Source organism: Sphaerodactylus townsendi, linkage group LG04 (genome assembly GCF_021028975.2).
Source record: "Sphaerodactylus townsendi isolate TG3544 linkage group LG04, MPM_Stown_v2.3, whole genome shotgun sequence".
Lineage (NCBI taxonomy): Eukaryota > Metazoa > Chordata > Lepidosauria > Squamata > Sphaerodactylidae > Sphaerodactylus > Sphaerodactylus townsendi.
The window spans coordinates 71299785-71312640 of NC_059428.1; the positions used below are offsets into that span (position 1 = coordinate 71299785).

At 43.2% G+C, this 12856-nt stretch overlaps 2 protein-coding genes across 6 annotated transcripts in view; one reads left to right on the plus strand and one right to left on the minus strand.

The window, feature by feature from the left end:
* Positions 1–7637, minus strand: part of LOC125432139 (heat shock transcription factor 2 binding protein) — a 41149-nt gene extending 33512 nt beyond the window's left edge. The window contains exons 1-4 of one of the 5 annotated variants that reach the window (XM_048495523.1): positions 7541–7637; positions 4967–5117; positions 2916–3019; positions 187–336 (exon numbers count right to left, since the gene is read on the minus strand). In XM_048495523.1, coding sequence (XP_048351480.1) covers positions 187–336; positions 2916–3019; positions 4967–5048 — 336 coding nt within the window. In that variant the 5' untranslated portion in view covers positions 5049–5117; positions 7541–7637. Of the gene's footprint in view, positions 1–186; positions 337–2915; positions 3020–4966; positions 5118–6785; positions 7279–7338; positions 7444–7511 lie in introns of those variants that run through there. The other 4 variants (XM_048495521.1, XM_048495520.1, XM_048495524.1 and 1 more) reach the window with 4 other exon arrangements.
* A 4751-nt stretch (positions 7638–12388) lies between these two features.
* RRP1B (ribosomal RNA processing 1B) overlaps positions 12389–12856 on the plus strand; it is a 28929-nt gene continuing 28461 nt past the window's right edge. Inside the window, exon 1 of the mRNA XM_048493506.1 lies at positions 12389–12585. Coding sequence (XP_048349463.1) covers positions 12438–12585 — 148 coding nt within the window. The 5' untranslated portion in view covers positions 12389–12437. The remainder of the gene's footprint in view (positions 12586–12856) is intronic.

The window sequence follows — 12856 nt, forward strand, 5'->3', positions numbered from 1 at the left end:
CATTTAATGAGAAATTTTACACGCTTCCTCTCCAGAGACCTGGTTAAGGCAGCTATGTTTGCCACTGCGTTTTCAGGTGACTATCACTATGTGTTGATCCTAATCAAATTGACAAAACATTAAAGCAGTTTTAAAAATTATGTGAATTAGTTCTAAATTAAAGTTATCACATATCACTATACTCACACTTCCAAGAATGCTTTTAACTGCTTCTTCATTGCTAGAAACACTCCATAACAATGTGCATACTGAAGCGCCCATCTCTGTACAATATTCTGCTTGCTGCAATAATTGCTGCTTTGCTTCATTCAGCTGCTGTCGAACAGTTAATTTTTCCTGAAAGTAATCAATACAAACTTGATTACTACTAGAAAGTGTCATATCCTGCCTCCTCCTCCACCATGGAACTTCAACTTGTACAAATCTGGTTTCAAAGAGAGATGTGCCTATCTTTGCACCTCCATGAGTTCAGCAAGGATGCTGTATCACATCCCTCCAGATCATATCCTGTGTTTATTGTTAGGAACATTCTAATTAGATTTCCCAATAAGCTTTGAAGAAAATTCTAAAACATATAGCTCTAATAAAATGTTTCTGCTGGGAACAGCAGTCCCCTACAGTGCATGATTCTCTCATAGCTGAGTGTCCCAAAACAATTATAAAGACAAATCCAGATGTCACGTTGCCAAACACGTTGATCTCTTGTCTTCCCCAGTTGCATATAAAGTATGTACATGTGCCTGTGTAGTACTGGTAGTCTACCATTTTTAACTCAAAAGGAGCAAATGGCTGAAGGCACCCAAACCCTCTCCATTTTCTGCAGAGGCGGAGTTACCAGGGGGCCGGGGATGCACACTTCACTGGGCGTATGCCTGGGGGGCAGAAAATCACCCCCCGCCCCCCCTGCGGCACCCCACTCCCACACTTACCTTATTTAAACAGTAGAGGCTGGAGAAGCGGTCTGTTCCCTTCAGGCTAAAAACGGCCTGGTGGAGACTACATTTCCCAGGAGACTTTGCGAGCCCCAAGGTCTCATGGGAAGTGTGGTTCCCACCAGGTCGTTTTCAGCCTGAAGGGAACAGGCCGCTTTTCCAGGCTGAAGTAAGGTAAGTGAGGGGGGAGGCAGGGGAGAGGGAACCGCAGTGGGGGGAATGGAAAACACAGAGTGCGTACCAGGCGCACTCTGGCCCAGCTACGCCTCTGATTTTCTGTCAATTGAAATCCTGTTATTCCTGTTTGACTCCAACAGGATGTAAGGCAGGTTGGGAGAAAAGTGCCCAGGGCAGCAGACGTTGGGGAGATAAAGCAGATGAGGGTTCAATTCCCCTCACATGCACAGTCCTACTGCTGATATAATTAGACCCTGCTATCCTGACTATCCCTATCTAATTCAGCCCTAAAATAATAAAACAAATTTGACGATTAAATTCTTCAGTTCCATGAAGTTTTTAAATCTCCAAACACATTTTAGTATAGAAAGCAAAGATTAATTGATGACCAACAAAACTGGCTAACTGCCTGTAAACAACTAAAATGTTTAAGTATTTGTTATAATATACCGTATATACTCATGTATAAGTCGAATTTTTCAGCACATTTTTAATGCTGAAAAAGCTCCCTTCGACTTATATGCGGGTCATTAAAAAAATTGTGTGTTTTTACTTTGCCAGCCAGCAGGGGGCGCAGTTTTTATGCTACAGGCATCAAAATTTCAGGGTACCCTCAGAAGGCTCTCCTGATGATACCAGCCAAGTCTGGTAAAGTTTGGTTCAGGGGGTCCAAAGTTATGGACCCCCAAAGGAGGTGCCCCATTCCCCATTGTTTTCAACGGGAGCTATTCGTAGATGGGGCTACCCTTTTGAGGGTCCATAACTTTGGACCCTCTTAACCAAACTTCACCAAACCTGGCTGGTCTCATCAGGAGAGTCTCTTTATGATACCAGCCAGGTTTGGTGAAGTTTGTGTCAAGGGATCCAAAGTTATTGACCCCCAAAGGGGATGCCCCATCCCCCATTGTTTACAATGGAAGCTAATAGATTTTTCATTTCTGATAATATCCCTCTTAAAATCTAAGTTGGGTTACATTTGGACATACAGATGATGATGAGGAATCCAGTTTTGAAGGATTTTAACTCTTGTGTTTTAGCTTGGTTGCTGGTTGAGCTAAGGTTTTTTGTACTTTTAAAGTTATTGTTGATACCATATTGTTCTTGTTGACCCTCTTTTCCACTTACAGAGCCAGTTTACTGTTTTTCTTTGAAATAAATATTCAAAAACATTTAACCTACTGATGCCTCAATTGATGCTGCATTTCCCACCCTCGACTTATACGCGAGTCAATAAGTTTTCCCAGTTTTTTGTGGTAAAATTAGGTGCCTCGACTTATATGCGGGTCGACTTATACACGAGTATATACGGTACCTCTGTTCTATTTAAAAAAGCAGAGGACCTATGAAAAATTCACCTAAGATGGGTGGGGAGATAAAATACTGGAAAATCCACCCTCAGTAGAATTACATGAAATCACTTAAAATCCACTCATATATAAACTGGTAACAGCCCAACACATTATCCTATCCAGCCTGTCAATTCTCATGTTGGAAGTTGAAACTCTGAAGATCTAAATAACTCTTTAAAAGAATGGGTTAGATCTAAAGGCCATATTCCATGAATAGAAGCGACTTCTACCAGCAGAGCAGTCCCTCTTCCAGATGCAGCCCAATGTGTTCCCTAAAATGCTCCTCCTGGAGGTCAGGGATCCTCAGGAACAGCATGGGAATGGTGAGTCTACAATTAGGAGGAGGAACATGTGAAAATCACACACACCCCTTCTAGTGGCAAAAAAATGGCCTTTGGTTCTAACCACAAAGCCATTATACTTACAAATTCTTACTCTGAATCCAACCCCTATCTACCTTTCTTTCTTTCATACAATCTGCTTGGGCTGCTTCCAGGCGGGCTTTAAAGTGTTCACAATCCATTCTCAGCTGTTCTAGTTCATGTTCTTTCTTGTCTACTACTGAAAAAAAAAGGAGAGGAGGGGCGAAATAACTGATATAATACAAAGTGTCAGTGGACTGAATATTTCCAAATACATTTATTTGCCACCAGCTTTCAATCAGTTAGTATACCCCAACACCATGAAACATGAATGGCATGTAATTAACCATAAATTGCGACAGGCATGTAAAATGTAATTCATTTTTCTCATGACAAATGTTTACTTTCTTGCCCTTATAACATGGCAGAGTGGTAAATTACAATACAATACAATACTCAAATCTCTGCTTACGACCTGTTCGAATCCTAATGGAAGTCAGTTTCAGGTAACTGGCTCAAGATTCTAGGTCAGTAAAATGAGTCCCCAGCTTGTTAATGACTGCAAAAGGCACCCTGCTAGCACAGTCTGCCTAGTAAATGGTATGATGTGAAATTACCCCATGGGTCAGTAATGATGCGGTGTTTGACAGGGGACCTTTCCCCAACTTCTCTTTTAGTTTCACATATTAGTAAGCAGCATCTTTCAATCTCTGATCTGGTACAGAAGGATATGTAGAGTAGAATATAAAGGAGATTAGTCCTGAAATGCTCAATATTTAGTAAGGGCCATACACCACCACCAGCTTTCTGGGTGTAAACTGCAATTCTAAACAAGTTCATTCAGAATTATGCCCAGTGATTTCAGTTGGACTTGTTTCCTAGCAAGTACATATAGGATTGCAGCCTAAGGTAGAGCAGTTTTCTTACAACTTTTGTGGAGGAAAAAATCTCAAAATTCCAAAGACCGATTTAGATATATTCATCAAGGATAGGCTTTTTATCCTAATCATTCAATGACATGCACGGCATGTAACAAATGACACACCTTAGACTAAATTTGCCTCTGAGCTGTTGAAAAAAGAACTAGAGGGTCACCCTGTGCCTTGGTCCAAGCACTACACCAAGGCATGGTGAATGTGGCACCACTGCTCTGCAGAAGTGAGGAGTCAGTTAAAATGGTAAGCCTGCAGAAACTAATGGGTCTGGGTGGTGTCCAAAATGCTTTATGATCCCAGGGTTGGTGAGTTAGGTGTTTGCTGAAATTAGATTATTTTATTCAAATTCATAATTTAAATACATTTAATATATTCGTTTAAATCTATGTTTGTCTTTTAACTGCTAATGCATGCTTATATTTTGTTTGATATCATAGCTGCTAGTTTTTAGAAAGTGGTTGGCCTTTCATTACAATTCAAGGAAGTTGTAATGTATCGGCGAAGTATTGGTGCGGATTGCAGCAGGGCTGCCTTCTGAATCTGACAGAAGTTAATTTTGTCGATTTGAAGATGTTTCAAGTGCTGCCCTAGTGTTTTGGGGATGGTGCCCAGGGTGCCAATTACCACTGGGATGACCTCAACCGGTTTGTGCCATCGATGCTGAAGCTCAACTTTCAAATCGTGGTATTTAGCGTTCTTCTTGTGCTCTTTCTGATTTTATTATTTGTGAGGCTTAAGATTATTTAATCTTTGTATATGCTGATCTAAGACTATATAAATAAACTAAACTTCAACCCTCATCCTCAACCTTCTTCATTTTGTTTGCTGGCACACTGTTATCTTCACAAGGAAATATTGCATATTTTGGTACTTGGGCCAAAAAAGGTTGCCATACCAACTTTTTTTCTTCTTGTCTGTTTTCCTCCTTGCAGTGTTCACAGCACAAAAGGAAAAGTAATTCAGGGTGATTTGGAGTAACAGGTAGCAAAATGACTGCAAAATGATTAAGCTTACTAATTCTTCCCTTATAAAAAAAATGCCCAGGGGGGAAGGGGTTGCCAGACCAGTTACGTGTATGTTTATAGCATCTAGTTTGGTTTTTAGGTGTTCTGTTCTCAAAGTTTTTTCAAGCAGAACAACTGTGAAAACAGCCAAGACTGATGAGTCTAACCAGTATTAACAGAGTTAATTAAAGAGTTGGTAGTACTTACTTCCTTCAACCACATCCAACTTCTGAAAGTTCTCCACAATATCACTAGTCAGGACCTGGGGCAAAATGTCATGTAATTGCATCACTTCAGTTGTCAGCCTCTCCAGCGTTTTCTTCCTCACTTTAACAAATTCCCCTTGTGTCTCAGTTATCTGTAACAGAAAACAAACTAAATCCTTCTTTCCTTCTTAAAGTTTCCTTCATTCTACAAAACACTCACATAGAAAAAATATTCTACCGGTACTTCTATATTTATTTAAGACTATACCTATTCAGTTCAAATCCACCAAGTTCACTGGATTCTTTGAAGTTTTTACAAATATTCAATCTAACTACAATAATGCACCAACTTAAAATTACTGCATTTTCCCTGTTGGGATAAAGAAATAACTTTTCTTTGCTGTTACATTCTTTGCAATATCTGTAAATTTCCAAGAGCTATCTCATATACTAAGAAATCACTACACATAAGACCATTACATATAGTTATCAACATATTTATTTATTTCCTTAAGCTTTTATACCGCCCCATCCCCGAGGGGCTCTCATGCATGTAGATACAACTCATGCATGTAGGCATTTCAGCAGTGACGTAGGTATAGATATTTTTATGGGGGGTTCAGGGGTGGGACCACACCCCCACCCACCCCTGGGGTGTGTGGCCACACCTCCCCAAGCCCCACCCCCCGGCCTCAGTGCTTATAAAAGCAGCTCTCTGAGCCCACGACAGCAGACTCCCCCCCCATCCCGCCCCCCCCCCATCTGCTGGGCTCCCAGCCAGCAGTCGGCAGTCCCTTCTGCCCTCCCCTCCAGGCAGAGGCATAGCTAGGGAAAATGGAGCCCAATGCAAAATCTGAGTTTTGCACCCCCTCCCCCCATGGGCGGCCGCTGTGATGCTGGAATCCACCCCCAAGCAGGTTCACTTTCAATGGTGTTTAAACTAGGGAGCCCAAATTCTCCTTTTAAATCCACCTAAAAGGGAGAATCTGGGGTCTCCAGTTAAAACAACATTGAAAGTTATGCTGTTGGTGGTGGATTATCCCCCACCCTGAAACAGCATCACTTTCAATGTTTAAACTGAGGACCTCAGATTCTCCCTTTAAATCCATGCTGAAGGGGATGGATTTAAAAGGAGAATCTGGGGGAACTGGGGGGGGGGGGGTGCCTGCTGTCAAGGCTGCAATTGTCAAACTTTCAAGGTATCTTTAGGAGACTCTCCTGATGATACCACCCAGGTTTGGTGACATTTGGTTCAGGGGTATAAAATTATGGACCCTCAAAGGTGTAGCCCCCATCTTCTATTCGCTCCCATTGGAAACAATGAGGGATGGTGGCACCCCATTTGGGAGTCCATAACTTTGGACCCCCTGAACCAAACCTCACCAAACATGGGTGATATCATCAGGAGAGTCTCCCAAACAATCCCTGAAATGTTGGTGCTGCTAGCCTAAAAACTGTGCCCCCTGCAGGCCAAAAACAAAAAACACTAAAAATACCCAAAAAACCACAAACGGGGGGGGGGGGCAGACCTTCGGACATGTAATGGGGGGGTTGAACCCAAGAACCCCCCCCTTACCTATGTCCTTGCACCTCAGTAAGGCACTGTATAAAGGAACAAGAATGCGGACAAATTGCTGACAAATTCCTGCAGTGTTAGGGACCCTCAAATCCCTCATTCCAACTTTTCCAATGGATATATGCGACAGCACCAAAGTGCAGAGAATGAATCGAAGCACACCTAATGCCTCCTATGCACTTGGACCTCATGGCAGCTAGTACTATTCTCAAAGAAAAAGTTCATTCAATTTTTACATATTTACTTCATTTGTCATCTGCATTTTCTCTGTGAGACTCAAGACACATTACAGAGAACCCACACCGTTGTGTTTAGTGGATCATCTCCCCCCTTCCCATATGTATTTTCTATCTAATCCTAGGAGTGATTTTGACTTTATTTCAAATTTATATCTCTTCATGTTCTCACTGCCATGGTTTCCTTCAGCAAATCCTGGGAAGTGTAGTTTGGTGTTGATTTATTCAAGCCAGTCCGTCCCCCCTTTCGCTGAACTACCCCTCCCAGGAAAAGGATCTGCTGTAAATACTTTAAGCGTCCCACACGGATGTCTCCATCGCTCGAAGTCACTCAGTGACGGTCAAAGCTTAAGTGACCAGCCGAACCCCCCGTGGAAATCCCGTGATCTGATCTGCACTGGCTTCAGGTTGCAATAAGCTTTCACTTTAGCCGTTTGCTTTTCCACGCTGTTAGCCGCCCACCACAGCGAGTATGGGCGCGTGTGGGGATCCCCAGCTGCACCCTCGTCTCCTTCGGGCAATTCAGACGGGCAAAGCGGAAACGCAGATTCAAGAACCAACCGATGGAGACGAACTTCACAGGCTGGAGGCAATCCTGACCCCCGCCCCGCCCCGCCCCCGCTCTTCAAGGCAATGGCTCTCCCTCCCCACCCGCGATCTTTGTCCTAATTTCAAAAGGCACATGACGAGCCGTGGGGGGCAAAAACAACAGCGGCAAAAACAGTCCGCGGTACCTCTTGCCCCTCCCCAGAGCAGTACACACGTTCGCTGCTCCCGCGCTTCATCACGCGACCTCGGAGGGAGGGAGGGAGGGAGGGAGGGGGGGGGTCTGAAAACTAAACAGCTCATCAGCCCGCCCCTCCGCCGGCAGCCACACCACGTGATAAGCGCCCAGCCTTTTTGTGGGGAAGGTGACGTCACACCTAGCGGAAATTTCCGTAAACAGAAACGCAGCTGTGCTGCTGTGTGGGCGGGGGATGGGGTCGCGGTGCTCCTTGGCATCTCTAGGTCGGAGGAAAGGGGTCTGTGTATTAAGCGTTGGCTGTGAAAAATTAGACCGGTGGAAAGACGGAATAAATACATATGCTATTTTTTTTCCCGATTTGACTTTTTGTACTGAAGGTACAATGTGTCTGTACTGCTTTCGTTCGTTATAACTAATCACATCCGTGCTGAGATCACAGCACAACTGCGCTGTATTTTAGGGGGCCTAAAAGGTGAAAGGAGGTGGCATTTGATTTGGACTAGAGACCTTTAATCTGGAAAATCGAGTATGATTCCCCGCTCCTCTACATGAAGCCTGCTGGATGACCTTGGCCCAATCGCAGTTTCCTCAAAACTTTGCTAGCCCACTAATGTATCTTGCCTTGAATACCCTATGGCATCACCAAAAATAGCTGTGACTTGACAGCTCACACATCGCGCTTTCGTGGGAGGGAAAGTGGCGTGGTATAGCGGCAGCCCAACCTGATCAGATCTCAGAAGCCAAGTACTTGTGAGGATGACTGCCAGACTGAATAGGAAAGCAATGGCAGACCACCTCTGCTTCTCATTTGCCGTGAAAGCCCTTTGTGGGGATCATAAATAACTGCAATTTTACTTCACCTGCACAGAATTTTTCTGCAACTTGAAAGGGGCTGGCCAGCGGGCTGTTTAATATAGTACCTGTTCTAAACTCTATTATAATTTTAAGTCAAATAAAAAGTTTGGTTCCTAGTGAAATTAGTTAATTTACATCTTACTGAATAATTTCAGGCTACTGTATTTGTGATGTTATCTTTTGACAATTAAGTTTCAGTAGGTCCCTAGAATGTCCCTAGAAGCTAAAATAAACTGAGGCTGTTTACTTTGATCACAAAATGAAAAGACAAGAGTCCCTGGAAAAGACAATTATGCTAGGAAAGATTGAAGGCAGCAGGAAAAGAGAAAGACCCAACTTGTGATGGATTGATTCTAAAAAAGGAAGCTACGACCCTCAGTTTGCAAGACCTAAGCAAGGCTATTAATGATAAAACATTTTAGAGGATGTTGAATCATAGGGTCACCATGAGTCAGAAGCAACTTGGCAGCACTTAATATATTAGTGTGTTTATTTTAGCATTGTTAAAAGCCGCTATTTGGCAACCTCAGCCACCCCCATATGAAATGGAAAGTTCTTAAGAGGATGGTTGTAGCCCCTACTCCAATCTTCAATATGAAATGCCGGGAGTAGTTTGTTACAGAATTGATGCAAGCTACTTTTTCAACATGAGCTTTAGTCCTGCTAGCATCCAATATGGAGGTAATAGTTCAAGACTATATAGCAGGCTAATCACACACCACTCTCTTTCAGTCTCAACCTTCCTTCAACATGCATCCCCCTGAAGAATGGATATAATTATGGTAGACTCCATTAATAAGCATAACCCCACAGCAGGAGCACACTATCACTCCAGCACATTTACCTACACATCTACAGTGTGAAGAAATAACAATGATCATTTATTTCTCTCTTCTAGTATAAGAAGCATTTGTGGAGCCATTTTAAGTCTGGGCTTTTTTTAAAATCAGACATCAGTGTGGTAGCGGCAGTCAGACTCATTGATGTCATTGCACAGAAACACCATCTTAGATCTCAGTTAATTGTATTTACTTATTACCATTGACAGCATTAGCAGTGAATCATAACAGCACTGAAAAAAAATCTTCTTGCACCTTCGTAGCACGTACATATTCTTGGTAGCCACCTCTTACTTTCTGGGTTTATGCGGAAAATCTTTATAAGAGAAACTTCAGATGTGGAAGCTGTATTTAAAGAATATTGCCTATTGAAGTTTTTTTTAAAAAAACCCATTGTTTTTTCAAAAAATTATTATTATTATTATTTATTATATTTATATAACCGCCCTCCCCCTTTAATCTCCTTTATTCCATCCCAAATCTTCTTTATTATATATTTTCCATGGAAATATGCTAGTAGCATTCTGGAGAAAGTTACACAGATGGCCAGAAGCTATCTTTATGAAAATCTTTGGCAATAAAAGAAATCCTAAATAAGTATACTGTTATTACATTTTTATCCTGCTTTTTTTCTGTGAGGTCATGGTGGCATACAGAGCTGACCTTTTTTTTTTCCATTTAAACTAGTGGTTTCCATCTTGGGGGCCAGGTACTCCTGGGGAGTAATTGAGTAATGGAGTAATTTAAAGGGTTCTGCAAATCAACATGCACTGTTGTGTTAAGATTTCTAAATATTGTGTGTGTGTTTTTCAGTTCTGTGTTTTAATGTGGGGCTTTACATGTGTGTTGCTGTGAATTAAAATGCTGAATTTTTGAGTAAGAAAGAAGAGGTCTGAATGGGTGATTGAAGAGTGTTATGATTGGTTGATTGGGCGACCTTGGGCTAGTCACAGCTTTTCGGAGCTCTCTCAGCCCCACCCACCTCACAGGGTGTTTGTTGTGAGGGGGGAAGGTCAAGGAGATTGTAAGCCCCTTTGAGTCTCCTACAGGAGAGAAAGGGGGGATATAAATCCAAACTCTTCTTCTTCTTCCTGTGAGGCAGTTGACTGGTTTGCAGAGAGAAAGAGCTGAGTAAGATACTGTGGAGAGTGTTAGAATTCTGTGTTTGTTAACTTGCTAGTTAGTAAATTATTGAATGTGTATACTCATCTCCCTGCAAAAGCAGACTCAGAGTGACTTCCAACCAATCTCTCTCTATATAAAAAGCTAAGCGTGAGTTTGTTACTCACACCCTAACGCCAAAACACCTGGACCGAATGCCCCCAAACTTGCACACGCTGCTGCTCAGTTCTGCGAGCGTGTTTTCCACTACGTCCAACCCTCACACGACACACCTGAGGCAGGTAAAACAACAAAACCGAGGGTCGCCTTTGCTGCGAATGCGCGATACCTTGAAGCTGGGGCCCAAAGCAAGGCACCTGGCACCACCCGAGCACCCCCTCTCATCCTGGCATCCATTTCAGGCAGTGTGGCTGGGACTTCCAGATTCTACAGAAGTGGGGCTGAGGAGCGCTCAGCTACCGGCATATTGGGCCCTGTGCTGGCACATTTGCCCCTTGCACTGGCTCCACAGGTATGTCCACCCCTGTCCACTCTGGATTGGGGTCTCTGAGAAAGAGGAATTGTACCTATCTGAACCATTTGTTATGAACTTTACTGAAACCCTTATGCAGTTACACTGGAGGAAACTGCTGTATTTAAAGGATTCCCTTTTACCTCAAAGCCACCCCCATGTGCTGACCATTCTGACAACTATAACTAAGCTACCCAGTTAATTGAGTTCAACTACAAATTTTAATACAAGAGCCTTTGGTGGTTGCGAAAATAAGTAGAAAACACTAAAGAAAGCAGCATCACATGGGGGAATCTGTGACATTTATTTAATATTATAGGGGTCCTCATGCTTGAAAAGGCTGGAACCATTGACTTACTAGAGCATCTAGTCATCCCATCTCTGGAAACTTCTCAAGGCTGATAGTTAGGTGAGACTGATAGAAAGTAGCTGGGACAAAATCACAAAGAAGCTTAATGAATGAGTGAATTTTGAACCTGTCTTTTAACGCCTATTATAGTAACTCTCTAAACTGATATCACAATGTACTGACTAAAACAGGATGGACAAATCAGACAAATTAAACTCGATCAAGCTGTTTTAAAGGTAGCTAAATTATGTAGAGGACTGAGAATTTATCCTGCAGATATGAAACCTATCCCAAGAGAGAGTAGACATATAACTACTGTTTCAGTACTGGCTGACAATCCACAAAGAGTTTATCCTTTACTTATAGTCTACTCAGAACACACTCTATGGGCCTTACTCTCAGAAAACTCTTTGTAGTACTGAACCACTGAACTCTTTTAATATCATCATAGCCAGTAATAGGGTTAAATCTGCAAACCAATCCACTGGCTGACAAAAGCAGAATTGGGCTCATTCCACACATGCAGAATAATGCACTTTCAAACTGCTTTCAGTGCTCTTTGAAGCTGTAGCAAAATCCACTTGCCAACAGTTGTGAAAGTGGCTTGAAAACGCATTATTTTGCATGTGCAGAAGGGGCCTTGGTTTAAAATAAAACAACCCAGGCTCTGAGAGTTGTACTCATTTGGACTATGCTAGTAATAACTTTCATTGCTCATATACATTAAAACGGTATACAAATAGAAAAGGTGAACAAATAGGCAGATGTTGGCTAGGATTTGTTCTACGATATGCTAATTTCTTTTTGTTGTGTATTTTGAGATTTGTTTGTTTTATATAGAGGAGCATTTAAAAAATTGCGACCCGTCCTCAAATGGTGCGGAACAGTAACTTCAGGATCATTTCATCTTATTCTACTGCCTGGGTGGGCGGGCACACGATTTACTCCCGTAGGGATGCCTTCTACCTAACGTGCCTTCAGCCGGACTGGAATCCATGTCCATAGGCGAACACGTGGAGAATCCAGCATTGCCGATCTTAGTCTCGCAGCTCTTCTAGCGAAGCTGATTGGTTAGCTCCAAACTCCACGTGTCCACTTCCGCCCTTCTTCCCTTTCGCCGCGGCAACTGAACGAATTGCTTAGAATGCCGGCGACCCGAGTGTGGCTGTGACGTCATCTGTGAGCGTTTGTTGACCCGTCGGGCTCGTTCCACACGGGTGGGCGGGCGGAAAGGAGTGGATGATGGCGCCTGCTGCTGTTGCTTCCGCTGTTCAGCCGCCGGAGATCCAGTTCGCTCAGCGGTTAGCCGCGAACGAGAAGCGAATTCGAGACCGGGCGTTGAAAAAGCTGCGAGGCTACATAATTCTGAGGGCCCAGAATCCGGCAGGTGAGATCCGGCGGAGCACGTGGTGCTCTGGACGAAGGCGTGATATTTTGCCTGTCTACGCGCACATCAGCAGAAATGATCTTTGATAGGCGCAGTAATGGCCAAAGGGGGGGGGGGGGCGACGCATGTATGATGCTGAGCGGCATTTGGGTATCAGGGTTACATAGGGGAGGAAATAGTTCTTTGCAGATGCTGTTGAACTTAGAGCAGGGGTCTGCAACCTGCGGCTCTCCAAATGTTCATGGACTACAAATCCCATCAGCCCCTGCCA